Below are 24796 nucleotides of genomic sequence, written 5' to 3'. Positions count from 1 at the left end.
GATAGCAATGGGGTATACAGACAAGTGCTTTTCACTGTGTCTTTAACACTCAGGCAGGAGAGTATGACACTTAAAATATCCTGGTCTTAGTCCCGCCCCCCGTTACAAACTTGTTTCTCAGCTCAATTCAGGTTGGTTGTACAGTGGTACCTCGGGTTACAGACACTTCAGGTTACAGACTCTGCTAACCCAGAAATAGTACCTTGGATTAATAACTTTGCCTCAGGATGAGAACAGAAATCATGCTTCGGTGGCGAAGCGGCAGCGGGAGACCCCATTAGCTAAAGTGGTACCTCAGGTTAAGAACAGTTTCAGGTTAAGAACAGACCTCCAGAACAAATTAAGTTCTTAACCTGAGGTACCACTGTATTAACTAAAGCCCTCAAGGTCCTATCTTTTCCTTGTGGAGGGTGCACTCCCTCAGGAGTAAATCTGCTATTTAAGAAGGAAGGTACATGATAGTAGTGAGCGAGCCGGAGCAAATAACTGACAGAGCCTGAGAAAAAACTGTTTTGGATTAACTAGCCCAGAATAACCACTGCCCTGCTTCAATTTTCACCATGGCTATCTCAGATTAGAATTCCTAATCCTAACTGCCACTGGGGAAGGAACAAAAAGCAAGAAAGGAACTGGTGGGGGTGGAAGAATGGGCCATCTTCAGATGATGTCAGGGGCTGTGCTTACATGGTAGCTAATGGAGATGTTGTAAGACAGGACAAGCTGCATTCTGAGATCCCATCCTGAAGACCATTTTTACCAGTGGATGAGGCTGCCCACCTGTCAATCATACCTCATCACCATGGCATCAGGTGAACCACTTAGCCCTGCTATGGCTGGGGATTGTCTGCACAATGGAGTTCCCATTGAGAAATCCTAGCCACTTGGTGCCAACAAAATTAGCTGCAGGAGCAACTTGTCGTCTCACACTGTTTTCCCCAGTAGGTCCATAGATATCACAAGGATACCCAAATAAATGCTCAGTCTGAGACCTCAGATGCACACAAATGAAGTTCTTTACTGGAAAAAGATATTGGGCTGTAACTTATGATGCCTTGTACTAGTGGAAAGCGCTTCTGCTCATGCAAGTTGAGCCATCCAGTTTTTAGTATTTCCTCCTCCCCACGACAGCCTTCCATGCCATATCCCACGTTTTCAAGAGAGTTCCCCAACCTTTAGGAGCAGCATAGAAGGCATGGAGTGGAGCTGGCAGGATCAATCCCAAAAAGATAATGTACCCCACTATACACAATCATGTGCTTTCTGCTAGTGCAAAACCGCTGCTGGATACTGCAGCTAACAAGTGAATGTGCCACAGACTGCACATAACAAAAGAAGAACTGCAAGAATTGCAGCCACAAACTTCACCAACCTTTCTTCCCAATAAAGTTCACTTCCTTTTATGTCACAACTGGTCAAACGTATCATAGATGAGCTGCTGGCCTCAATGTTTCATCCTTAAGTCAATGCTCTAAATTGACTTAAATTGCCCGCACACCATCAGTGGTTCATGGACCACAGTTAAGAACCACTGTTGGCAAAGGGCTTCAAACTTAACATGAATCAGGCCTCACAGGAAAGATAAGAGAACATATTTTGTGGTTCTTCTACAGTTCCTTATCCAGCTCATTCTAATGATTTATCAATGATCCAGAAAATGGTAAGAGAAAGATCTGCCTGTGCTTACAGCTACTTAACAACTGTGAGAAATTGAACACACTTATCAATTTGGTTTATGGAATTTATATCCTTTGTATTACAAGGGCTATAACTAACTTGAAATGGATCACCCAACTCAGGCATAGCAAATAAACCTTGTAACACAACCTTGTGTCAGCTCAGTTGTTTCACTGACTGGCAACAATATCACGACAACTATACTAATGCCATCATCTAATACAAATATTCTTCAGTTTTCAATCACAGGTAATCTATGCTTAAAATAAATGACAGACATTGGCTATTTTAGAATAGGAACCAAGACAAGGCAGAACTGGCAGCATTTTAATCTTCCTCGGCTCCTGGTGACTATAAAGAATAAAAGCGCATGAATACCCTGGATAGCTGAGATTTTGAAAATCAATACAGGTTGCTCCCTCCATCCCACACAGGGAGCTAAACATGTCCTCAAAATGAAATAACCTTTTGAAATAATTGAATTCTTCAATTAAAAAAAAGGCATACTCAGTAATTTTCTATTAAGAAGAAATGTTAAATTCTTTCCTTTTCAAGGCTGTTGTCTGAAGAAGGAGCCAGTTCATTAACTCTGAAGTCATTTTGGTAGTGAGATAACAATTCAGCTTTGTGTATGCAGGCGATGCAAACTAGATAAGACACATTACTTTATCCACCTCTTCCCTACCTAAAAAGGCATCTCACCCCAAATGGACAGCAGCAACATACTAACAGAGAAAGTGATGTCAAAACCAAATGGCAAGACAACTGACAACAGACCACCATGAAAGTCATGGTATTAAAATTTTACAAATATCACACAGTGGGTGTTCTATCAGTGAGAACAGGAGACACATTCAATTATCGTTTGCTTTACTCATTTCTCTACCCTGAATTAAATGGCAATGCACTTGCAGCAACAAGAGTGCCTGGAATGCCAAATAAATCCCTCTGGTGACAAGGACAACAGTAACCCTGTGGATTTCATCATCATCAACAGATCCTGCTTAGTAGCCCCCTGCTCCTGTCGCCTGGGTGCCTTCACCGATATGGCCAGACACTGAATAAATTTCTGGGCTTTTCTCTGCATCTGAATAGGAGAGGTTCTAAAACTCTTCCGGTACATTAAAACCCCCCACATATTTTAACTGGTTTGGCTACAGCAGTCCAAACTGGCAGAAGACAGTACATCAGGCATACTTCCTACAAAAAGTAGCTTTTTGAGAGTGAGGGGTCTTCATGTACAATACGTCAAAGAGAAATTCTGCCCTGATATAGAGCACACACCCACACACACAAACTCTACAGTTCATGAACAGGCAGAAGCTGAACCTGGTCAATCCTGAGTCAGAAAGCATCCAAAAATTATAAATCAAAAGTTGATCCAAAGGAAGAGAAGGGGCTCTCTGCAGTATGCCCTCTGCTTATGTTTGACGGTTAACCTTGTGCCAGTGCTTTTTTGAGCCATGTGTACACAAGAGCCACTGCTCAGATTAATTTGGGACTCTCTGCGGAGTAAGAAGCTTTAATGGTGGGAAACTTGTTTGTGGCTGTACGGCTACTGGAAACAACCTCTGAGGTTGCTGCAGCTTAAGTGAGATGAAGAAGAAACAGGGAAACTGTTTCCAGGCCACTGGTGAAAGAGACATGTAGGTTTTGAAAATACAACCTTGTTGGTGGGCAGCACTGTGGTAAATGCCAATCATATTTAACACAAATCTAAACTATGCTACCAAGACAGCTAATCAGATCTCTGTGGGAAGCCTGCAAGTTGAACCTGAGCCAAACAGCACTTTCCCCACTTATCACTTTCACTAACTGGCATTCAGAGGTATATTGCCTCAGGTAGTTGGGTTAACACAGCCATTGTATCTAGTAACTATTGATAGCCTTATCCTCCTTGAATTTGTCTAATCTTTTTCTAATGTCATCCAAATTTGTTGCCATCACTTCCTCTTTTGGGGTAGTTATCTTCTGTTATCTGTCCAGAATAGGATGAACTATGTAATGGTATAAATGCAAATAAGAAGAAGAGAATAAAGCTGCAGACAAACTACTGGAACAGCAGCTATGAAATGCTGCTAAAGGTATAAGGAATTCTTATTCCAAAGTAATATTTCAAATTCAGTCGTGATTGAGAATTTATGGAACATCTTAAAGAGTTAAGAAACAACCCCCCTACCAAGAACTACAGAGCTTATGTATGTTATGTTTTACATTGCCAAGTCACTTTGAGACTTTTTATTGTACAAAGTGACTTATAAATGGTCAATAATAATGAAGTATCATCTTCCTTATTGGTTAAGCCAATTTTGAAGAAGGAAAGCAAATTCATATTCTGAGTTATAATCAGGCTTATATATAGTACAGCCCTGAGTTTTTGAGCTACAGGGGGACAGTAAACAAAAAAAGGATGGGCAATGACAATATCTAGAAGGACAATCCATAGATTCTACAAAAATAGGATGCTGTCAGAAAATAACTACAACATTCAAATGGCTGCTTTACTTTAATATGTATAAACAGGTACCTGACAGCTGTTGGAACAGGAAAACACTCTGGTCATTATATCTGATAATTATGTTATGAGAACAGATTCGTGGCGAGGATTCCTAAATTTCATTTCTCAAATTACTGGGTATAAATCATCACATTTAGCATCAATCTGTTCACTGAGATTACCAAGGACACAGTGTTTCCAGCTTACATTATTTTTGTGAGAAAATCACTTCTAGAATCGTAGCAGCCAGAAACTGGAAGACATTTCTCAAGCTGGATATGAAGAACTGAGTAACAACAAGTAAGAATTTACTATGTAAAAATAGCTGAGAATTTGATCAATTTCTTAAAAGTGGGGGGAAACATTGAGCTTATTTTCTAAAATTTCCAAGCCATGGGTATTATTGTAAGATCCATTTTCTGCTATAATTGACTACTTTTTACTTATAGCACTATATATGTGTGTGTGTGTGTGTGTGTGTGTGTACACCTAGCCAAAGATATAATTTGGAGCTATGCTAGCAACTTTCTATTTCTAAGAAAATGTTAAGACATTCAGATTAACCAGGTGCAGCTGAAACAGGCCAGACTTCTCTTATGCAGCTCCAACTTGCATAAAAATATAAATATGAATACTCAAGGAAACAGACAAAGCCCGCCCCTCCAACCAGATGAAAACACATAGACAAATGAGGCATGCAAATTGGATTTTTCACTCAGAGCTGCATATTAGTGGTCTAGCCCATGAATACATGTAGAGGGGTGTGTGTGAGTCTGCACTCCCAAGAGCATATTCAAACATAACTATTTTGCTTAGAGGAAGTACAGATTTTCATTTTACTGTACAATCAAGAAAGTGAAACATCTGACATTAGCAGTTTAGCTACTGTCACTTGAAATCTACCACATATACAAGCTCATAAGAACAACCACCAGAACTGGAAACCTTTCCTTAACTACCACACTTGAAAACTATCAAGCCTGAGAACCAGGCACAACTTGAGAGGCAGACTATTTAGGAAAAAAATGAACTTAAGTTCTTTCTGTGGAACATTAAGCCTCTCCAGATTTCTGCAATACATCAGCATATTGGCTGTTACGCTGTACAGTTTTTTGGGGGGGAAGACTTTCTCTGAATCTTTATTTTTTAAAAAATCACTAGGTGTCAACCCTCCCCACAAAAATATTCTTCTAGCAGCATTTTCGACCGAAGTGTAAAGCAACCTGGTTGGCTTCCATGCAGGCGATGGCCTCTTCCAAGAGGGAAAACTCCACGCAGATATAGCCATAGTCGTAACCTGGGGACAGCATTTAAATACAGACGGGATTTGCGTTAGTGCCAGAAAGCCACAATTTCAGTACCCAGTTTCCCCTTCCCTTCAGCACACACCCATTTACCGCCACCCTATGCTCCCCATAAAACAAAACAAAGGCAATAGTTGTGCTTTTAAAAACTGGTCTTAAACATTGTAAAATTCAGTAGGCAATGTGGGTTTCCATTAAAAAGCCAACAAAAGTGTAAAGGGCTCATTCTCCTAGAAATTAAGGAGATACTGAACACTACAGAGTTACACTTATTAAAAAAGCATAACACCCATTTCAAAAGTCCAGGCAGCAGAGTCTGGTTTCAATGGCATCATTTCAACCCTTGTGAAACCAAGAAGTCAAAGTGCTTAAGTTTTTGTTAATTTTTTACTACAGTAATAGTATTAGTCTCAGAATCTTTTTCACCCCAAGTGAAGATCATTTTTTTAACCCTTTTGATTTTTAAACTGATCTAATGCAGTTCTAAAACACTGCAAGAAATTTAACAAGACTACTCTAAAATGTTATTGTTCCTTTCTTCACAGGCAGTCCAAGTTAAAGGACAAGCAATTATTGGGGGGGGGGGGTCCATTTGTAATCTCTTTAACCATATTGTAAAATGGTTAGTTAACCATATTCCACTAATAGAATAGTATTTTCTAGTGATGAAAGTTATTTCAAGAAGCAATGCACCCATCTGCCTGAAACGGAGGCCAGAAGGGTACATAAAGATGTCCTTACCTCAAAATTATCAAGGATTCATAACCATCTAAATTAATACCAAGGCTTACTCAAGGGAAGATGTGTCACTTTAAGCAGGGAACAGAGTGCAAAGTTTCCAAGGCTGAAACTGCAAGAACTGGTTTGCAATGGAATAATTCACAATGAAACAAAAATAAAACATTTTGTTTTGACTGCTTCATCTACTCAGATGCTTCAGTTCTTTTCACGAATAATACAAAACATAAACATTATGTACTAACTCTGTCCGATCTGGTACTGCAGATAGAACAAATTAAGGCAACAGAAGGCCTTGTGTAGCACAGATAAGTAACTGGCACAGGAGTATGAATAGGTTTTGTTTTTGTTTTTTCTTTAAAGAAAACAAGCAAACAAATACCAGAAACTCTATGTGACATACACACACACACACATCATCTTTGTCTATCAGGAGATATCCACCTTCCTCTGCCATGAAATCACTGGAAAGATGCTGTGTCCTAAAACTAGTTTGCAATGCTTCGGTCTGCTTATCACTCAGCGCTGAACTTTTTACAGGTAGCATAGGGATGTGTGATATAAGAACCTATGGAATTTGGCTAAGGTGGGGGGAAAGGAAGAACACATCAATCACAAGTTTCCTGGGGGTTGGAGGATCCAGAACATTTCTATGCCATCTGGTGGGATTTTCTTTCTTATGCTTTGGACCTTGATGATCAAGATTCACCATCTACGTCAGCTCAGGACATATGGATGACTTGAGTTATATTAGTTTCTTACCATTTCCTTTTCTTACTATTTATTGCTTCTTTTGCTTTCTATATACCATGATGTAATACCCTGCTACTGCACTTTTGGGTTGTTAATAATTTGTTGTTATTATTGTTATTATTTTTTTAAGCAGCATTTCATAATGTACAACAACATTTATCCATATTGTGATGTCATCACATTGTATGTTGTGTGTCCATCCCTAACCAATATTATTGGTGGCGGCTGTTAAGCAAATTTACAGCAAGAATATGTCATGACATGACTTGCTACACAACTGAAGGACAAAGAGGGCAGAATATTTAAAGGAGATGTCATATTCAGCAGTATCTCCATGTCACTAATAACTTAAATTTTGGCTAACGGTGTTAGATTTTATCTATTTCCTGGGGGGGGGGCAGCAGATTGAGTAATGCCCATGCCTATGTATCTGGAAGATGAGCTGCTGAATTAAGCAGCTTTATAAAGGTTTCTTGAAGGCAAAACTACATTTTATTTTATTTTTATTTAACAGAATTTATATGCTGCTTGATTGAAAACAAAACCTCTAAAAACAGTCTCATGCTATCTGTCTACCTACTTATAGTGTGAAAATTTGCATTCTAGTGAAATACATTTGCAAGCAGCAGATTTTCCTCTGCCTCCACACACCCCAGCAATACAGCTGCCATCAGGTAAAAATACTAGGGAAAGGATTGTACAGATCTATAAATTCCCAATCGGAAATAAAATTTGTGACACATTTTTACCACAAGACTAACTATTGTGACTTTCTATTAGAAACAAACACTAAGGATGAAATTAATCATATTCTACACAAACGATAGATAATGCCTTCTGTCATTAAATCTATTTTTACTTCCATGTACTGAGACAATCTCCCACTTTAAGATCTTAATAAAAATCAAATGTTTATTTATTATACCTCTCACAAGGCCAGCAAGAGTTGCATGCAATTTTAATGAGTTTATATTTTAATTTACACTGAAATATGGAAATAGTTTTCTTTTATCCCAATAACCCTGAAGTATATGTTAGGTTGGCTTCTCACAGCCTGTCCAACGCCACTTTGTGACCAAACAGTGATTTTCAAGCTCATTCTCTGCCATACAAATTCAGCACTATCCACACAGCACCCCGAACAGATTTCTCAGCAATTCAAAGCAGGATGAAGATGACAATTGCCTCAAACTTTCTATGAACTGCCTATTTGGATTTTGGTTTAAGCATTTTTTAAAATTTATTTGCTTATTAACAGGATTTTTAGACTAGGTTTCACTTTTCAAAAATACCAAAGCGGTTCAAATCATAACACACAAAACCTTAAAAAACTCCAGTAAGTCACAGTAAAAACATCACAGTAAATAAAAACAACAAGTTTTCATAACAACGTCACAGTAGCCAACAGCAACAGGAAACAGGAAACAACACTAGCAATCAGGAAAAGTTCATGGCAGGAAACATGCCGCCTTTAGTGCCCACCAAATCTGAACAGAAAAAACATTCTACAAGGTAGGTGCCACAACAGAAAAGGCCCTTCTCCAGGTGCCCACCAAATAGATATTTGTAGGTTGAGCCGCAGTAAGGAGGGCCCCTTCGGCAGACAGTAATGACTGGGTCAGTCTATTGGGGATATCCATGTCTTGAGCTACTCAGGGCTATAAAGGCCAACACTAACAGCTTAAATTTGGTTCAGTAACTGATCAGCAGCCAGTGCAGTTCTTTCCACACAGATGCTGTGGGTGAAACAGGAGACTCAGCAGTGTAAAAACCATTCTTCGCTAGCTGCAGATTTTGAACCAAACCTAACAGCAACCCACAGAGATTGCATAATAGCAATCCAACCTAGAGGTTACAAACACATGGATCACAGCCAGTAGTTTATCCCCATTCAGAACCCATTGTAACTGGAGCATCAACCTAAGATGGTGAAGGGTGCTCCTTACCACAGAGGTTAGTTGAGCCACCAGTAACCAAGAGCACACCCAGACTATGTATCTGCCCCTTTTTAGGGTAAGCGCAACATCAGCCTCAATTCCCAGACCCAGGAACCACCTCTGCACAGTGCCTCAATCTTGTCAAAATTCAGCTTCAGGTTACGGGCCCTCACCTGGCCCACCACTGCATTCAGATCAGTCTATGTCAGGTACTAGACTACAACACATCAGAGAACTAATTCATTGCTCCAAATCTCCTAATGACCACTCCCAACAACGTCATACAAATGTTTTGAATCATGGTAGGGGCCTAGGGTTAAACTCCACAATATCCATATGTTCCCTATTTGGTCTCTTCCCCACTCCATACTAGCTATTTTTTAAAACAACAAGTTGTTGTCAACAACAACAACTTGCTTAGTTTGTGCTCAGAAGTTCATGGCAGGGGGAAACCTCAAAAAAGTGTTATGTTAACTATACAGCGGTATGAATTTCTCTAATGGTGACTATCATCTTACATATCTTTCTAAACACATATTTATCACAGTCATCACTGGTATTTGAGCATATGGGTATTTTACATAAAGGTTCAGATTGGTCTATGCATTATAGGCATAGCAGATTGCTGGAAATGGCCTCCATACATTAGCTTACACTTGACCATATCATTTTTAATAAATTGAGAGATAAGGATTCAGTTCAGACATAATGGTTATTGGCCAGAGAATTGATCACATGACTGTACACTCCCTCCTAGTCCCTTGGCTTGCATTCATAGAACCTGGCTTATTTAAGCCACAATTATCCATGATATCTACAAACAAACAGAAAGAAACTGTGGTTTAATCTCTTATTTAAAAAATAGGACATGAAATTTTGTATGCAGAAATTACATCACATGTAATTTCTATGAAATTGAAACCATGGAACTGTGGTTTGATGAAACAAATGGAATATGGCTCTGTCTTAATTATATTTCAGACAAGTGGCAACACTGGGAGTTTGGCTTTTTAAAAAAATAAACTTTTATTCAATAATTTATTTAGTTTTAGACTTGATGATCACATCATTCTTGGGAGTTAACAAGCAATCACAATGATGGCTAGAAAACAAAGTGACTTGCTCACAAGCTCATTCACTGGATATGATGACACTGGTCAGCATTATTAGAGACAACCTACTCCTTAAAATATTTCTTGGCTCATATGAAACAAAAGGCCATATGTCCAATTTCAAGCTGCCTGCCATAAAAATGACATTAAGTTCTCTCTTCCTGTGATGTACATACCCAAAATAGGGGAAATGAGATGCTTCAATGCACCAAGGCACAAACTGAAAAACCATCCCACCTCTCCCCCAAATTACTCATACACAGTGGTACCTCTGGATGCAAACGGATCCGTTCCGGAGCCCCGTTCGCATCCTGAAACGAACACAACCCGCGCCTGCGAGTGCACAGGTCGTGATTCACCGCTTCCACGCATGTGTGTGATGTCATTTTGAGCGTCTGCGCATGCGGCGAAACCTGGAAGTAACACATTCCGTTACTTCTGGGTCACCACGGAGAGCAACCCGAAAATGCTTAGCCTGAAGCATATGACTGTACAGATCTCTTCTTCTCTTTGAGCTTCAAATCATCAACCGTCTACCATCATGCTCAAATCCTCTAGCTTGCTTCAACATCCTGTCAGATCTAGGCTGCCAAAATATATGGCAGAACACAGACTGAATTATAACTAGTCAAATCCCAGAAACAAGAGCATGAAATTGATCATGTATGATGTGGCTAGGTGAAGCGTGCATCCTTAAGAGAAGTAAGAACAAATATCTTATGTCACGTTATCAGAGAGGATAGATTCAGGCCATACTTGCTCACTTTTCACATGGAGACTTACAGTTGCTATCTGGTCACATCAACGTAGCATACCTGCCTAAAGAGGCTACGTAAAATATGAACTAAATATGCCATGTTTTCAACAAGCTGCAAACTCCCTGCCTACCAGAACTTTAGCATGCATTACACAGAGGAAACTCAGTTCCACATGCAACTATTTTCTAATTGATTTAGAGAAATATCAGGCAGCCAAAGATGAGGGGCAGAATTCAGTTATGGCAAAAACGGGTAAGAGAAGGACTGAATGAAGATCTTTCATCGAACAGATATAACCTGTAATACTCACTATAACCTAAAGTATTCACCAAACCTTATTTGTTAAATTTATACCCCACCTTTTCATATATATATATTTAACAAGGCAGCTAACATGAGAAGTTCTCAACCTACACAGATTGTGATAGATAGAGAACTTTTTACGATCTCCTGCACAAGCTCTACCCCCATGCCACCCCATCAGGGCTTACCTCCTGAGAAACCGCCCCAAGCATCAGTACAAACATCAAACCATAGTTGCAAAATACGTATCTCAAAGTGCTTTCAGTTGCTTGTAATTCAAGAACACATTTGACTATCAAAATATGAACATAATTCAAAGATTTTCATCCCTTTCTACATCCTATCATTTTCAAAATATTTAGATTTATTGCTCTGACAAATATATAAGGTGGCTTAAAATAGAATTTTCTTCCCAGAAAACCTAGATGCCTGTAGAATACAGAACTTTCTCTGCACCCAGAATCCCCTCTATATATTATTTTTTTCTGCTGTATTGCAGCAGCACACAGAACATGGCATTCAATTTAGTTTTGGCTGAAAGCTCTGTAAATGGTTGACAGGATTTCTCAGCTCCCTAGTTTGGGTACAGCTTCTCAAGCAGTGCTGAGGACTGTTGGAAATCAAACCACACCAGGCACATTTGTAATTCCCCCCCCCCCCACGTCATAATCCAAAGAGAAGTTACACCTTAATACAAATCAAACACATATTTTATGCCTGCTTATACATACCAGAGTGCTAAAATAAATTTCTCTCCTCTAAATTCTATTTTACTAATCATTTAATGAACTTTTCATTCAGTGGTTACTCATGAAACGGAACTCAACCCTACTTTATCCCAATTCTCTATTTCCCAACATACTTGTCAGAAACATAAATACAGGGATTCAATTCCAAGGATTTGTTTTTCAGCTCAAATGGTTTGCTTCAAACATTTCAAAAAGAAATCAGTTGACACCGAAAGTAAAACAAAACTGCACACACCTATGCTTTAATTCTAGTTTTTCAATATGATGCTGTATTGTTTTTAACTATTTACTACTAGCAGTCAACCTCTCTGGGAGTAGAAATACAGAAGGGTGTGAAATTATCATTTCCAAATAAATATTTTATACTAAATATTTCTTTAATTATTATATTTTTTTTAAATCATAAATCTGAACAGAATCATGTTGTAAACAGCAATACATAAAGGAAGCAGAGAAGCACGGATCATATTATTTCCCTCCCAGTTAGGGGTTATTACGCTGTATGGCCTCTTTGTCGTTGCGATTAAGAACATTGTAGGGAGAATCTCCATATATTGACAAATGTTTGTATCCAGCAGAACAGACTTACTTAAACTACTCAGACTTAACAGCAGAACATGGGGTGGTTTTCAACTAAATAATTATGCGAACTTCTGCTTGCAGAATGGATCTTTCTCCCTACATGCACCCCATGCCAGCATCAAATCTGCTCCAGAGGCCTGGGGAAACCCATAGAACAGATTTAGGAGACACAGGGAGGAGAGGTGGAGGACAGAATGTTTGCCTAAGTGCTATATTGAATTTCACCCATGGTTTGGCATCACAAAAACAAGCCTTAAACTTTCGCTCTGCTTCCTATCCCCACATGAGAAAATAAGGAACTTCCAGCCATGATCTGCATCAAACCACTATTTGCAGTTTTGCCCAAACATTAAACTATGGATTTACTGCAAGCGATGTTCAACTCATAGTTTGCAAACCTGGCTTACAGGCATTTTGCAGAAAGCTTCATTTGCTGGGTTCAGACAAACTGCAAATTGTGCTTTGCCTAAAACGGTGATCAGAAGCTTCTGATCTCCATGTGCAAGCGAAGGAGGAACTGCATGATGCTAAGGTACATGTTCAGTGCGCCAATGATGGCCTGCTGTTATGTCTCCTCACAGCCCCCCAAGTTTCCTTCACAGAAGCAGCCCTAATAGCACAAAGACACTGCTCTTTATACACCAAGTTCAAAAAGCAGTTTGAATTTTGCTTCCCTTTAAACTGATGAAAAGTCTCCAAACAGATTCTGTACTCAGGATATTGAAAGCAGTTTGGAGGTACTCCAAGAACAACTTCTGAAAAGAAAAATTTGCAACTTTGTGGATATTTTCAGTGCCCGTACCCAAACTGAGGGTATATAAGGAAACTATTTGATTCCCACATCACAGCGACCCAGAAAATACGTGTACTAAGGATGTAGCACGCAGTAGTAGGTTACAGAACTGTTTGCTTTAAAGAAGATCCAGATTTTAAATCCTCATAGAGATTTCTGTTACAATCAGACTGGAGCAGGAAAAGGAAAAGGAAAAGTTCCAGAACATCTCCCCATTTTTCCTCCTGCATCTCTCACCCCTTCTGGAACTATAATATTAATGTCTCACATTCCCTACCTTCATGTTTAACCTTGTCCTTCTTTCTTTGCCTCCCCAAACCCCACCAAGAAAACTGCTAATTATTCCCTAACCAAAGTTCATTTGGACAAGTCAGGAACTTACGGATTGAGGCCAGGAGATTTTAATGAAGCCATCCTCTGAAATGAGAAGTCCAACCCAACGTATAGAAACTTGGGAAGCATATAAGTATAGAAACGTTTCCACTGAGCTATTTAGAGCTATCAGGACTTGAAGAGACTGGAATTAGGTGCCACAACATCTCAAGAGAAGACTATTTGTACCTAGGATGTTACAGGGCAAGTAATCTTGCCCAATGAGAAGATTTAATAAAGAACATCCACTAGAAACAATCCACTGTCATCTCCAGAAGGCTTCCTTAGGAGTGTTTTTGGGGTTTTTTCCATGGCTAACGTAGAATTAGCAAGTCAGCTGTAAATCACCTCTGCTAAGCCTGGGCTCAATCCTGAAGAAGGCAAGGGAAGACTAGATGACCCAAAGGCCATTTAATCAATAGTAGTGAGGATGTTAGAAAAGGAAGCCATAATTGCAAGGTGAACTGTAAATCCACCCAACAGACACTGAATAAATTCTCACCTGTAGTATAATCTTTCAGGCGCATATTCTTCACTGGTGTCCCAACACACGCTTGGAAAGCATTAAGAATCTACAGAAGCAAACAAAGTTTCAGGTTAAGTTTAAAAAAACCAAAAACCCTACACAATAACATTTTTTAAAAAGGAACATTCTGTTCTACCACAGGGCTGCCTCTGAAGACAGTTTGGAAACTTCAGCTGGTGCAGAATTCAGTGACCAGGTTGCTCACTGGTGCAAGACAGTTTGAGTGCATAACACCAATCCTGGCCCAACAGCACTGGCTGCCAATTAATTTCCAGATCCAATTCAAAGTGCTAGTTTTGATCTATATAGCCTTAAATGCCTCAGATCCTCAATGGCCGCCTCTCCCCCTATGAACTGACCCGGACCCTGCAATCACCATCTGAGGCCCTTATCTGTGTGTCTCCTCCATGAGAGGTCCAGAGGGCAGCAACACGAGAATAGGCCATTTACACAGAGGCTCCCCACATGGAATGCTCTTCCCAGGGAGGCTTGCCTGGCGCCCATATTACATACATTTAGGTGCCAGGCAAACACAATCCTCTTCAAATAGGCCTTTGGCTGTTAAACTATATATGGCCTTTAAATGTGTGTGTTGGGGGTGTTATTGTTTTCACTATTATGTTGTGCATTTTGTGCTTTTATGTTGTCAAATGCCTAATGATCTTTGGATGAAGGACAGCATATAAATTTAATCAACAACAACAATAAAAATAATACAACATATGGAGAAAACTGTTACTGTGCAATACTGGCTGTTCTAATTAAGTATCAAGAAGCAAAATAAATACTTACATCATCTTTTGTTGCAGTTTGAGGCACTTTTCCTAGTCGAATCAGCTTGCTTGGTTTTATATCTTTGAGGCCGGTTCTGTAATCCTGGTCCTTAAAGAAAAAGTTCAAGGAAACTTTAACGACAAGAATGAAGACCTATCATTTTACTAAACAGTTTATAATGATTTAAAGTAAATAACACAGTATTGTTTTTATATAAAACGTTCACGATGTTGAAGCACAACCAGCTTCACATGTAAACTGTTTGGAGTCCCGTCAGTCAGGAATGTGGAATTTGAATTATTAGTAAGCAAAGAAAGACTACTAGATTTGAGAAAGTTTCAACATTATAAAATAACATTGCAATATTACCTTACAGTAGCTTAACTAGGTTTTAAATATACAAAGGAGGGGAGGCTGTAATTAACATATTCTTCCAAAGCTTTCATAAATATGTTTACACATGATTATAGATACAAGTTTTCCAACGGATCACATACCTGAAGATCTGGCTGAGAATCTTTAGACGACTTGCCCTCTGCAAAAGACTTGCCATGTTCATAGTCAAACATCTGACTTCCTGGCAGCCGATGATCTACATCTCGATACTCAATGCCCCTATAGTCTGTATCCTGCCTTCCAAGGAAATCCAGGTCACTTTTTTCCTTAAGTCCAAGAGCAGATGGTTCAGATACTTGCTGTTCACCCGCAGGGAACTCCTGATTGCTAACAAAGGCCTGAGAAGGCTTATCTTGGTCCTGAAGAGTGGTAAGAGGACCACAGCTACTTTGGAAGTCTAGTGAAGAGTCAGTCTCGGGCTTCTGTCTTTGAGATTCTTCTTCTCTGGCTCTTGGTTCTGAATGTGGAAACTCCTTGCTTTGAACACTAAAGGAAGACCGCTCCCTAGCAGCAAGTCCAGCCTCATCTACCTCACATTCTCTATCTGTTGGCGGCACTGTAGAAAGGCTATGCTGGTAGTCCACAAGGTTTGGGTCCACCGAGGGCACATCTCTGTCTGCAAAATCCACAGGAGGTGGCACATCCCTACCCCTAAAATCCTGATCAGTCTGAGATTTTGGCCTATTTCTGAAATTTGAATGGGGTACATCTCTGTCTCTGAAGTCTAGGTCAGCTGCACCCACGCTCCTCAAGTCCATATCAGGCATTTCTCTTTTCCTAAACTCTGAATATGGCTGCTCCCTGCCCCTATAATCCTGTTCAGACATGTCCCTTGCCCTAAAGTGTGGGTGAGATCCATCTCGGTTTCTGAAGTCTAAATCAAATGTTCCCCTTGCACGAAAATCAGATGGAGCGTCATCTCTGCCTCTATAGCTCATATTATGAGCTTCCCTATCCCTGTAGTTCATACGGAAAGAATCCCTATTCCTGTAATCCATTGGAGGAATGTCTCCTCCACTATAATCCATAGACTGCCCCTCCCTATCCTGGAAATCTCCTTGATACATCTCCCTGCCTCTAAAATCTGGAAGAAGTGGCACCCTGCCCCTGAAGTCCAAGTGTGACTCATCTCTATTCTGAAAATCAGGTGGGTAATCTCTGCCTCCAAAACCATGCAAATGACCCTCCCCACCTCTGAAGTCACTATGTGGTCCATCTCTACCTCCAAAGCTGAAAGTAGGTTCCTCTCTGTTGGCAAACTGAGGATTGAGGATGCCTGGGTGTCCCTGGATATCAAAAGGAAGTGATTCTCTGCCAGAGAAGTTGCCAGAGTGTCTTTCTTGAGCAAGACTATCAAGGGGAGGAGGAGAGTAATCCCTGTTCCACCCGGGAGCAAACCTTTCTTCTTGGCTCCCACTGTAGAAACAAAGACAGTGTTATTCATAATGTCCTTCGAGTTTGTAATCTACACATCAGCATGTTCTTCTCTAAACCTTTTACAGAGCTGTTCAACAGTAAGATCCGCAGAAGATATTGATGTTTGGTAGTTTAAGAGGAGGTAGTATACGACAGGCGTGACAAGTAAACTTGCGTACTCCCATTTCACCATAATTCCCAGTTGAACTCAACATGGAATACCTGAAATATTAATGAGTCATTGAAGGTAACAATCTACATAGTCTCACAGTACATACAGCTGGGGCATTTGGAATTCTCCATTAAGGAAGCCACCGCATTTGTCCTTGATGCTCCTCCAAATAAAGAATTTCCATTAAATCTGGTTTTATCACTATCTTAAGCAGTCGAGCAACTATGCTCATGCTGCTATATTCATAAAACAAGGCCTTTGTGGACAAGCTCAATACTCTATTTGAATGACACTGCCCAGTCCATGTGTTAGTTGTACTAACGTACTATCAAGAAGGGGAGACAATTATGAGATTTTATATACTTTCTCAGCTCGCACCATTGTTTTACTTTGATCTCAATTTGTAGTAGTGCATATTGCACCTTCCTCATGTGCTCCTTCATCTGCACCATAACAACTGCATACCCAGCTAACATGTCTCATGCGTATTTAGTAGGCAGACCCATGCATAAAAGCAAAGCATCTCTGTCGTCTGCTGATGGCTACTATCCATTACTCTTTGAAGACATTTCCCCAAACCTATCAATGTGGTTCTGTCAGTATAGCTGTTTCTCTCAAGATTTTTCACTGGCATGCATGTCATAAAGTTTCCAGGAGCATTATCCTAGACACTCCAAGGCCCTACAATAACACAAGGCATAACGTACAGTTCTAGTAGCCTAGCAAAGTAGCTTTGGCCATGAGGGTCAAGTTCATGTCCTGCACATTTAAACACGAGCATAAACACTCTTCCATGACCTTACAGTGTCCCAACATCGAGTGGAATCTATTTTCTGGAACCTACTTTCTGCCAAAACAACATTCAATAATTCCTGTCGGCATTTGTTAATATAACCGTCAATTTGACAAGGGAAATGTCCATACCTTCCAAGTGTACACTGAGTTATATGCACCAGCTACATCTGCTTCCAAGATACTCCATTCTATCCTCTTCCTCTCATCAGCATTCCATGACCATTGAGCATGGTTCCCCCAGAACTAATGGTACCTCCCTCGTGTGTACTCGAGATGTTATTTTGACTACATAAAAAGCAGCACTAGGAAACCTTGGGGAGGAGCTGATGGAGGGGAAGGGCAAGCCCTGTAAAGATGCTGTGCAAGTGGGTTGTCACAAGTGGTTACCAATTATGAAGCAGAAATTTTGTGTCATCTTATTACATGGTATCTAGCCTAATGCAGTACAAATATAAATCCAAAAACTTATTTCATGTTAAACACTTACCGAAAAGGACCCATTCTGTTGGCTGGTCGAGGGTTTCCCCACATTTTGTCTGTGATAAGACAAACAGAAGAAAGAGTTCTTGTTTTTGTCAAACTGCAGCTTTGTTTTCTACAAGATACAAATATGATAAAAAGCCAACTAAATTAGCATTCTTCTGGCTAATGAATTTTATCTTTTAAACCAGCAAATATTACCCAGTTCAACTTCTTGAATGATTTGAACCTAAAAGGTAAGAGTCAAAAGCTAAGCAGTTGACCACTGTGCAACTGAAAGACAGTGCAAATTTCCACTGCAAACTGTGAGATTTAACTATTCTAAATCAAAACATTTCCCCATCACTGAGGTTTGCAAGGTCCTATGTTTCACAAGAGTGGTTGAATCAATGACAGTCTAGAACGTTCATCAGGTCTTTCAACATCTCAGTGAATCCTGCACATCTACAGACAGCATTTAAATCAATGAGAATTATAAAATAAGCCCATTCTGATTAGAGCAATTTAAAACATAGCATCAATACCACAACATGGGTCATATCCAAAGAAAAGCAACAGGTGCTAATTTATTGTGTGAAGTTGCTCCATAATTTATTCAGAAGTGTCAAAGGAGATGAGATATGGAGAGTGGAAAGAGCAGAAGAAGAGGAAGTAAGAGTAAGGAAGGAGGCCCAGCAAAGCACATTGCACATCACAGAGAGGAGTTCTTATCTAATCTTCACTGAACTTTACACACATCTAGCATACCTGAAATTCAGAGCACTTCAAGTCCATCCTAACTGCCCACAAATAAATCACCTGTGTTTTGCCAAAAACACTAGCAAGATGCTCTTTATTCTGGATTTTGGCAAATGTACAGCACTTCCTGAACTCCACCACATTTTGCCTTAAACACCCACTCTATAAAGAACAAAAGTCTGTATGCATCCCAATTTAAATCGATGTACAATATGTTGAAGGTGAAAGAAGAAGAAAGATCAGATCCACCACTATTAATTATACGGGAACAACCAGGATACTAGTTGCATTTGGTCTTCCTCAGAAGAACTCTGCAAATGAATAATATGACTCAAAAATGGGCAAATATGTGGCCAGCACTATGCCACATTGTCCAATTGGGCTGTTTCCAATGTTTATATCAAAAATACTTTTGTTTCCAGCATAAATTCTAGGGCTTGGCTTTAAAAATAAATCTATAAATATGAATTCCACAACCAATGGGCGGGTTTTCACTTAATACAATACATATTCCAGTGCAGGGAATAAATATTATTAATCTGATACTGATAAGTAAAAAAAAAACCTGTGCTAGCATTAATTCTGCATGGAAACTTGTCTTTTTATAGATGGGGAAGTAAATATGATAATCTAGTAAACTAAAGCAAAAATGTGCTGAGTTCTAGATACCTTGAACACAAGTGCACTGGGGAAAAAACATATTTAGTATACATTTCTACCTGAATTATAGGTAGAATTAACAAAGATAAATTGCAAAACAGCACAGCTGAGTGTTAGGGTGGAGCAGTCTGGAAAGAAAAGACTGAGCAGCAGGATAAACAAAGCCTCTCTTTATGTGTCACTTCCTATACATGTTCTGTGCCTCAACTAGCCTGTGAACAGTTTGTATTGAAAGAAAGTCACAAATAACCTTATGACTTGCATTGATTTGAGCATTATAAGAATAACTACTGAACTGATAACTAACTGCATGTTATCCTAGCAACAACCAATTACTACATTTTCTGACAGTGGCAAACAACTTTCCATCACTTGCAACAATGAACTGCTATAGTTTACACAGGACAAACAGGATATTTTCTGCACAACAATGAAAGGACAGAAAGCAGCGATTAGAAATGGCAGCACAAGAGAAACTAGGTGAATATTTCAATCCAAGGATATTCAATTTTTGCCCTGAAGGTTACTGTACACAACTTTTTTAAAAAACAACAACAATTTTTAATGGCAGACAAACTATTTGTAGAGGTATGTCCTTTGTTTTCCAAGAACTCAATGTGATGCATTTTAAAATATAACTTTTATTTTAAAATAATAATTATACTTTAAAAAGTGTTCAATATATTGATTTCCTTATTTTGGGTGTTTTTGATGCTGATGATTAATTAATGCTTGTTTTAAAACTGGTTCTTTTGTTTATTTGCATTTTCAGGTATTTATTATATTAAATTGCTTAAAGCCAGTTTGGAATGGGTGTCTTCAAGCAGCATATAAGTGTAGCTGTAACAAAATTAAACTATGGCTACAGAATTAGGTGTTCCCAAGCCAATGCTCAAATAGAGTGTGTTCTGAATAAAAATTCTACCATATTAAAACTAATAAAAACAAGAATATGCTCTATATCCATCAACAAGTCTTTCCAGATATTCAGTAAATATAATGGGGGAAATGCCAAATAGTTTTTATTTATTTCATTTCTTATCCCACTCATACTCTAAGGAGCTCTGGGAGAGGTAAAGGGTTATTGATGGTTTGCATAATTAGAATCTGTCATTCATTTATGTGTTGCCTGCAGCAACATGTCACTGGAACAAAGTGTGACTGCATTTGCTTTGATTCCAAAACTACAGTTATTACTCATAGCCAATTAATTAAGGCCACACTCCTAATTCTACTATCTTGGGGGTAGATACAATGGAGTTCAACAGAAGTAGCTTCCAAGCAGACATTTTTATTTAACTTATTAAATTTCTATCCCACTCTTCCTCCCAACAGGCCGGTTAGGGATGAGATGTAAAAATGATATGATTACATCTGCACAACTTCACATAAAATTAAAATATTTTTTAAAGGGAAGAGCACTAGCTTTTTAGATTATCATAGAATTATAGAACTGTAGAGCTGGAAGGGACCTCGGGGGTCCAACACCCTGCAATGCATATGTGTGTGTGTGTTACTGCTAGCATTCTGGCGTGTGAGACATGGGAAGGTGGGAGGCCCCCTTCTAAGACAGCTGGTGATATCTGTTGTTTTCACAATTAACTATATAAAACAATGAACACATTTTTAAAAATAAAAACACCTTCCTGAGATCATTTAAATTTACTAACTTTTCATTTCCTCCCCAGATGCTTGCACAATTATTCCTAGAGCCAGGGGTTTTGTTTCTGCACCTTCAGTTCCAATCATACTTCTAGATCACAAATCTGCAAGCGCCCCACATCTCCTTGACAGAGTTTAACAGCACAGGAAATCTTACACACAAGCCAATCCAATGGTACATCCTCCAGCTTAGCCTACACTGGCAGCAGCTCGCCCAAGTGCCAAGGAAGAGAGGCCTCTGAACAACCCTGTCAACTGAAGATACCAGTAACTGAAGGGGAACCTTCCAAAGGCGTTCTCACAGCAAGCTTGAAACCCATCGCACCCCCCAATTATTTACGTATTTGTCAATTAAATGTGTATACCGCCCTTCACCCGAAGATCACAGGGCGGTTCACAACATAAAACTACAGAAAAAGGACACAAAATACATAATAAACCAAGAGTCCTCGCCGTCGCCGGGTGCAGAACTTGGGTCTACCTCCTTCACTGTTAACAAGCGGATACCCCTCCAGGCCCCCCTCTTCCGGGAGAGCATTTCTACGGCCCAAACGCCCCCCTCTTCTTGCCCCCCACCCAGCAAATGCCACGAACTGAGGATGCGTCCGAGTCACCGGTATCCCTGGCAAGAGGCTCCCCTCCCCGCCGCCCTGTCCCGCGCGGCCCTGTCAGCGCCAGGCGCGTTTCCCGCGTGCGGTCTCGCTGCTCCAAGAGGGACAAAAGGTGGGGGGACCCTTTCCCTACCCGCCTCCCTCACGACCCAAGGCGGACTGGAGCCGGCCGCACATACCCAGCGAGGCAGGCGGAGCCTTCCGTGCCAGAGAAAGAGCGGGAGCGCGAAGGGGAGATACCCACCACAAGCAAGGCGGGCAGCTCGGCCACTCTGGGCCTCCACAGCGAAGCCGCAACGCCGAACCAGAGGAAACCGGAAATTCCGGTGCGCTCAACCATGTGACCTTGCAAAGAGCGCCCAGCCATCCCGGGGCACGCGCGCAGCGGCCTATACGGCTAACCATAGACTTAAGGCGGATAGAGCGGTTCCCAGATAGCTTCGGAAGCCATCTTTTGGGGGTCTCTCCAAGAGGCGGAAGTGGGAGCTGCCCAAAGAAAACAATGGAGAAATCCAGGATTTTAGCGTCGCTGGGGTTGGGCTGCGCGTGGCAGCCAAATTTTTTTTAAAAAGCAAGCTTTCTTGCGGAATTTTCTTGTTATTTTCTTTTTTTGGTCGAGTGCTTTCAAACTTTAAAGCCCAACGGGTGCAGTCAAGTCAATGAAGCATACGTTTTCTTATATGCAGTAGGATGCTGGGTGGGGCTTATTAACGTAGGTAGCCCTTTGTTGCAAGAAAGCTAGAGCAACGTCAGCCCGCCTTTCACTGAAAATATTAGTAGGGAGCTGCACTAAAACTGGTATAAGTTGCACGCTCTTCAATTTGGAAACAATGCACTGGCATGGGAACCGCTTTAAAGGTTTTTCTTGCAGTCAGTGGTATACAAATTTCATCAACAAAAAGAAATGAACCTTTAACTGTCTTAAAACTTAATAATAATAATAATAATAATAATAGCTCTAAGTTAGAAAAGGCGTGATTTGCTGTCGGGTGCTGGAGGTGGAGAAAGTGCTGCTGCTGCTACCAAATCACAGCTACGCCAAAATCCTGGATTTCTTTATTCTGTATTCCAATTTTGTTATCTGCGTGCTGCTACCAGACAACAGCCACATACAAGAGGGAACTCGGAGTAATCCCAAGGTTTGAAAAAGTACACACACAAAAAAAGGCAAAAGAAAACCGTGGGGGAAAGAAGAAGTCAACCTAGTGAGGACTGAGCATCAGTAGCTGCGGGACGCTGATCGATTGCAGGGGTGGGGAAATGCAATGCGAGTTTCGTTGACGAAGGCTGGGTTGAACCGCGAACAAGATCACTCTGAACTAGAATATGTAAATAGTAAATGTAATAAACATTTTGTTGCAGGTCCGGTCCCACTTGTTTTGTGTGGACAGCTCTCACTTATGCCCCATGGAATAAGAAAAAGATAGCTACAGAAGGACTTGGGAAATCAATCATCAGACAACTGAATTGTAATTCTAATATTTGTATTTTTTTTAATGCTCCTATACGCCCTAAATGCTCTGCTTGGAAAGAGGAAATAAAGAAAAAGAACTCACTTGCTCAGTGCGGAGGGATGTATGTCTTATAACTACATTTCCCAGGATGCTCCGCAACCCACTTCCTCCTTTTCTCTAGCGTCGATGTGTAATACTGGGACTTGCAGCTTTATATTCATGGGTTGAGCCTGTAAGAACGATGACGGCAGCGACAAGATTTGTGCTGTTGATTTTTGCTGTTGATGAAGTTGGTCAGTACTGCGGTTGTATTAGCATTCCAGTCGTATAGAAGAAGGGCTGAAGCAGATTTATTTTGAAGAATAGCAGGATTTTATGTGAAGCGCTCTGATAAAGTTATCATAATATATCGAAGTTTGGGCGGGCATTCTACACATGATCTGAAACACTTTTGTTGTTATTCCACGTGTTGTTTGGACAAGGCTTCTCATTGAATACGTTTGGAGGCTGACCTCAAGACTCTTCTTTCACCTTTTATTTTTTCAATAAAATTGATAAACTAAGGCATTCTTAATGAAGTTGCAGTCAGTATTTGGTTCTTTAATTGTTACAGTGCTACCTTACATTTTATATAATTTATTTGTTTAGGTATTTAAACATTGTAAACTGTCTCAGGTACCTTGGAAGAAGGGGGTGGAGAGTAACAAAATAACACTTGATAACACTTGTGGAGGGTTTGTGTATTAGTCACACACTACCATGACTTGGAGATGGGTCTGGGTTGCGCAAGTAAGCATAGTTAGCAGAATGCATTTAGATTTGCAAATCAGAAGGGAAGGTGGCACTAAGACACAGGAAGTGGAGGAGGCCTTCAGCCTCATCAAGCATTGGGCAGGAGAAGGCCTAGTAAACCCATCCCTGTCCTTTGGTTTCATTGTGCTGATGGAGGCTTGAATGTGTAAAGCTGTGGGGTGGAAGGCACACACATCTCCCCAGAAACCAGTAGGCCAAGCCCTGCCCTTTCATCACAGAGGTGATGGAAATGGCTATAACAGTAGAACTATGTTTCCTTTTCCCTCCACTTTAGGCTCCTCAATAAGCATTTCACACCTTACCTGTCTCTCTTGATAGGCGTACACCTAGTCTTTCTTAAATGTGGGTTTGACAAGACATTCATATTCTCAATGTAATTAACTATTCTGAACAATTTTGTCAAGCAGAGGTAAGGAAGCATTGTCACCAGTTTCCAAGTTCGAGAATGAGGTACTAGTGGCATGTTCATAAAATGTTACGTTCATTCTTTTAAACCACTTAATGGCAGCAGACCTCCAAATGCCAGTTTCTGGGGGAGAAACTGAGAGAGGCCTATTGCCTGCTTTTGTGCTTTCCAGGCGCATCTAGTTGGCCACTGTAGGGAAAGGGATTCTAAACTAAATGGGCCTTTGGTCTGATCCTTAAGTTCTTAAGCATTTTCACATCAGATGTTGCAATTCTGTATCTTCAATTGATAGAATCTTGCCTACCTTCACCAGTTTTTTTC

At 40.2% G+C, this 24796-nt stretch overlaps 1 protein-coding gene across 5 annotated transcripts in view; it reads right to left on the bottom strand.

Moving 5' to 3' along the window:
• Positions 1-22170, bottom strand: part of RBM6 (RNA binding motif protein 6) — a 57439-nt gene extending 35269 nt beyond the window's left edge. For 2 of the 5 annotated variants that reach the window (XM_080996401.1, XM_080996402.1), the window contains exons 1-6: positions 21982-22127; positions 18139-18246; positions 15370-16684; positions 14891-14980; positions 14075-14144; positions 5395-5468 (exon numbers count right to left, since the gene is read on the bottom strand). In XM_080996401.1, the coding sequence (XP_080852527.1) occupies positions 5395-5468; positions 14075-14144; positions 14891-14980; positions 15370-16684; positions 18139-18182 (1593 nt within the window). In that variant the 5' untranslated portion in view covers positions 18183-18246; positions 21982-22127. Of the gene's footprint in view, positions 1-5394; positions 5469-14074; positions 14145-14890; positions 14981-15369; positions 16685-18138; positions 18247-21981 lie in introns of all 5 variants that reach the window. The other 3 variants (XM_080996404.1, XM_080996405.1, XM_080996403.1) reach the window with 3 other exon arrangements.
• Between the last annotated feature and the right edge of the window lie 2626 nt (positions 22171-24796).

The sequence above is a fragment of the Podarcis pityusensis genome (assembly GCF_964106645.2).
Source record: "Podarcis pityusensis genome assembly, chromosome: 2".
Lineage (NCBI taxonomy): Eukaryota > Metazoa > Chordata > Lepidosauria > Squamata > Lacertidae > Podarcis > Podarcis pityusensis.
Note: the sequence above shows the minus strand (reverse complement) of the source record. Positions and strands in the feature narration are given on the sequence as shown.